Source organism: Chaetura pelagica, unplaced genomic scaffold, assembly GCF_000747805.2.
Source record: "Chaetura pelagica isolate M959 unplaced genomic scaffold, ChaPel_1.0 scaffold439, whole genome shotgun sequence".
NCBI classification, from domain to species: domain Eukaryota; kingdom Metazoa; phylum Chordata; class Aves; order Apodiformes; family Apodidae; genus Chaetura; species Chaetura pelagica.
The window spans coordinates 173,624-178,049 of record NW_009954451.1 but is presented as its reverse complement, the minus strand read 5'-3'; the positions used below and the strand labels follow the sequence as shown (position 1 = coordinate 178,049).

Below are 4,426 nucleotides of genomic sequence, written 5' to 3'. Positions count from 1 at the left end.
CCTGCTGTGCCCAACACTGGCCCTTCCAAAAGCAGCTCAGTGCAAAGAAGGTTGACACAGACGTGGAGGGACCTCCTAGACAGGACACACAGCATCACACTGTGCCACCCTGTGTGGGACCTGTGCAGCCCCACGGGCCAGAGCTGAGCAGAGGGTTGGTGTGTGCAGGCACCTGGCAGGACATGCAGGAAGTTCTGACATGCGGGAAACCCCACGAGAAGCTGTTTTGTCAGAAGGACAGAAAACAAAGCCACATGGACAATGCCTGGAAGAGGATGGTCTCCAACCCCCCTGGGACCCCCTCCCAGCCTGGCCCCTGGTACCTGTGCAGCCTTCCCCATCGGGCCTGCGCTGCATTCCTGGCGGGCAGATGCACATGAAGGTGCCGATGAGGTTCTTGCACAGCATCCCTCGGGACTCACAGTCGTGCAGCCCCTCTGCACACTCATCCAGGTCTGCAACAGAGAACCTGATGAGACCAGGACCCACCTGCCAGCTCTGCAGCACTCTGAGGACAACTGGCTGCTCACACCTGCACCCTCCCACCAAGCCCCCTGCCTCGGTCCGGGCTGCGGCAACACAGCGTGGACACCTGGGTGGGTGAGCACAAGGTGCCAGCTCGGATGTTCTGCCTTCTCTGTGCAGGGGCTGGGGAGGGTGTGGGTGCTCCCCTGATGGGTGCAAGAGGAGCTGTTACCTCTGCACATCCTCCTGTCCTCTCGCAGGGCGTACCCAGAGGGGCAGGTGCACTCGTAGGAGCCGAAGGTGTTGATGCAGCGGAAGGCGCAGAGCAGGGGGTTCAAGGAGCATTCGTTGATGTCTGGGAGGCAGGAGAGAGGGGAGAGCTCGACTCTGCTCCCAGCACAGTCAGCTGGGCAGTACTGGTGGCAGGGGACCCCACCCCTGGACAGACTGTCTCCCTCCCTGTGCATTCATCTCATGAGAACTTCGTTCCACCAAGGCTTTCTGTCGTGGTCTCTGGTGGCACCTTTGATGGGTTTGATGGGGATGGGGTCTTGACTCCCTGGGGAGCATTTAGACAGGTCTCACAGAATCATAGGACATGCTGAGTTGGAAGGGACCCATCAGGACCATTGAGTCCAACTCATGTCCCTGTGTCTCCAGACCTTCTCCTGAGCTCCAGCCTTGGGGGAAGCCGAAGGGCACCAGCACTGCTGGGCATGCTCGTGTGGAGATGAGCCCCAGCCAGCTTCTCTGCACTGTCCAGCAGAGGCTGCCCCAGGCAGTGACCCACTGGGGTGACACCCATGGCCCAGCACAGCACGGGGGTGCAGGGACTGTCCCCCAGCAGCGTTACCTTCACAGGTCATCATGGGCCCGGGCTCGAAGCCCTCGTCGCAGGCGCACTCGAAACCTCCCACCACGTTGGTGCAGGTGCCATTCCCACAGGGGTTCCCAATGGAGCACTCGTCGGTGTCTGCAGGAGGTTGGGACCACGTTAGGTGGAGGAGGTGGGCAGGAAAGGTTCAGGCTGGTCCCTCCTTGCAGCCCAAGCATCCCAACAAACCCAGCCAAGCCAGGAGGGAAAAAGCAAAGGGGCAGGGGAGAAGCAAAGTCCCTTCTCCCCACACAAGCACACGACACGTGCTGCCAGCCAGTGCCCCGAGGAGGAGGAGGAGGAAAGGCAGAGGAGCAGCTGGTCCCACCAGCCCCTTACCCACGCAGTTGACCCCTGTGTAGTCCAGGTTGTAGCCAAAGGGGCACTCGCAGCGGAAGGACCCGTCGGTGTTGATGCAGGCCCCGTTGATGCAGACCCCCAGGTTCTCTGAGCACTCGTTCACATCTAGAAGGGAAACCCAGGCACTGACACCTCCCCTGAGCACTCCTGGATCCACCAGTCCCAGGATACTGCCTCTCCAGAGCTGGGAGATGAAGCTTTGGTGAGCCACCAGAGCCCGTGAGCGTGGGAGGGCACCCAAGTCCTCCATCCCTCCCCTCTTGCCACTGGGATCCAACCCTGCTCTCCAAGTAGCCTGAGTTTGGCTGCTCCCACAGGACAAACTTCTCCTCACCCCAAGATCAGACCTTACCTTCTCGGGTGTCACCTGGGCCTGGGATGGCTCCATGGCCATATGGACACAGCTCCTGGAAGGCAACTGGAAGGAAGCAGACAAGTCAGATATGCTCACAAGTGTGTCCACTTCCAGAAGCTGAAGTGCTCTGGTGGCTTCTAGGGCATGACAGAACTTGGGAGGCCACAAAACCCTGGCTGCTTGGAAGACCTTGGATCTGGAGGCACTGAGGTGCTTTTGGCTTATCTAAAGCCCTGCAGAGAACCAAGAGCAGATCCAAAGCAGAAAAACCAACCCAGTTCCCAAGAGCCTGACTGTGGTTGCTGGAGAGCCAAGGAACATGGGAGCCCAGCTTGTCTTGCTTGTTGTCTTGCCCAACCTGTGCTGGTTGGAGACCCCTGTGGAGCTGGGTCCCAGCACACCTACCATTCCCCTCCTGAGGGCACAGCTCACAGGGGTCTCCCCAGCCTTCTCCTGGCATCTTGCTGCAGCAGCACCGAGCCTTGGTGGTGTTGAAGGCCTTGGGGACAGAGCACTTCCCGTTGTCAAAGCGGGTGAAGCAGAAGCTCTGGCGAGTATCTGTAGGAGGAGAGAGAACCATGGAGTGGGTGGAGTGGGAAGGGACCTTTCAAGGCCACCTAGAGCAACCCTGCAGTGAGCAGGGACATCTCCAGCTAGATCAGGGCATGCACAGGGGAGAGGAAATGAGTGAACGTTGACTCATTTTGGTTGGAAAAGCCCTTTCAGGTCATCGAGTCCAACCCGCCAAGGCCACCACCGACCATGTCCCTCAGCACCACATCTACAGGGCTTTGAAACCCCTCCAGGGACTGGGGCTCCACCCCTGCCCTGGGCAGCCTGGGCCAGGGTCTGACAGCCCTTTGGGGGAAGAAATTGTTCCCAAGATCCAATCTAATCCTCCCCTGGCACAACCTGAGGCCATTTCCTCTTGTCCCATCACTTGTTCCTCAGGAGCAGAGACCCCCCCTGGCTCCAACCTCCTCTCAGCAGCTGCAGAGCCAGCAGGTCTCCCCTCACCTCCTTGTCTCCAGGCTGAACCCCCAGCTCCCTCAGCTGCTCCTCCCAAGACTTGGGCTCCCTTCCCCAGCCCCACTGTCCTTCTTTGGCTTTCATTTGACTTTGAGAAGTTTGTTCCCAGGCCCTGGTGGACACCCAGGAGGGTTCTCCTCCCTGCCCACCCCCAGGAGCTGCACTCACCAAAGCAGCGCCGGCCATTGTCAGAGAGGACAAAGCCTGGAGGACACACACACTGGAAGCTGCCAGGGGTGTTGGTGCACGTCCCAAAGAGGCAGATGTTGGGCTCCTCTTCACACTCGTTGATATCTGAGAGCAGCAGGGACATGTTAGAGAGCAGCCAAAGCTCACTCCTTTCCTCCTTGCATGAAGACCAGGGGAGGCTGTGATGTCTGGGGAGCTCTGATGCCTGCAGGACCATCAATCACCCCAGCTCCAACCCTTCAGCCACCCTCAGGGCAAGTGGGACAATGAAGGGGCAGAGCAAAACCATGGAACCTCCTCCACCATGGGAGCAGGTCTTGCCCTGCCTGGTGTCCAACTGCTTTCAAGAAGATACCTGAGCTTGGTGATACATGTCCCAGACCCCCATAGGAAGAACATGGTTGTGCTGGGAATGGCCAGAGGTGCCCACGTGCTGGGCTGGGAACTTCCCAAGGTGCTGGGCTGGGAAGGGAGGAGGTGGAGAGGCAACATTACCAATGCAGTTGTCGTTCTGCACCTCGTAGCCAGGGGGGCAGATGCAGCGGAAGGAGCCCTCCAGGTTCTGGCAGGTCCCTGGGGAGCAGGTCCCAGGCAGGCTCACACACTCGTTGATGTCTGCAGAGGAGGGAAAAGAACCAGTCACCCTGTCTGTGCTCACCTTCAAGGACTTGGGTGCAGGGAACCTTGCAGCACCCAGGCAGCTGCACCCTGCTCTGCCCGAAAAGGTGCTGAGGAAACAAGAAGGCACCTCCCAGGGTCTTCTACCTGGGGCACCCTGGGGACACAGGCAGCCCTGCAGGAGCTGGCACTGCCCAGGTCAGAGTCATGCAAGTAAGAAGGGTAAAATGTGCCTGTTTGCCCTCACAGCCCCTGCCTCAGGGGGCTCCCAGGGCAGCCCTGGCACAGCTCTGAGGACACGGACAGGACAGTGTCCTCCTCCCTGCCTGCAGGTCCCAGCAGATGGAAAGGGCCAGGACTGACTGTTTCCTGTGGTGCTGGAAGGGAGATGGGGCCCAGCCCAGCTCCCCATGGGCACTCAAATCATAGAATCCTAACACAGAATCCTGGAATGGTTTGGGTTGGAAAGGACCTTCAAGATCATCCAGTCCCACCCCCTGCATGGGCAGGGACACCTCCCACCAGCCCAGGTTGCT

The 4,426-nt window shown here is 59.5% G+C and overlaps 1 protein-coding gene across 1 annotated transcript in view; it reads right to left on the bottom strand.

Moving 5' to 3' along the window:
- FBN3 (fibrillin 3) overlaps positions 1 to 4,426 on the bottom strand; it is an 89,535-nt gene that overhangs the window by 7,459 nt on the left and 77,650 nt on the right. The window contains 8 exon segments of the mRNA XM_010004494.1: positions 324 to 455; positions 698 to 820; positions 1,319 to 1,438; positions 1,679 to 1,804; positions 2,052 to 2,117; positions 2,460 to 2,612; positions 3,252 to 3,377; positions 3,768 to 3,887. Coding sequence (XP_010002796.1) covers positions 324 to 455; positions 698 to 820; positions 1,319 to 1,438; positions 1,679 to 1,804; positions 2,052 to 2,117; positions 2,460 to 2,612; positions 3,252 to 3,377; positions 3,768 to 3,887 — 966 coding nt within the window.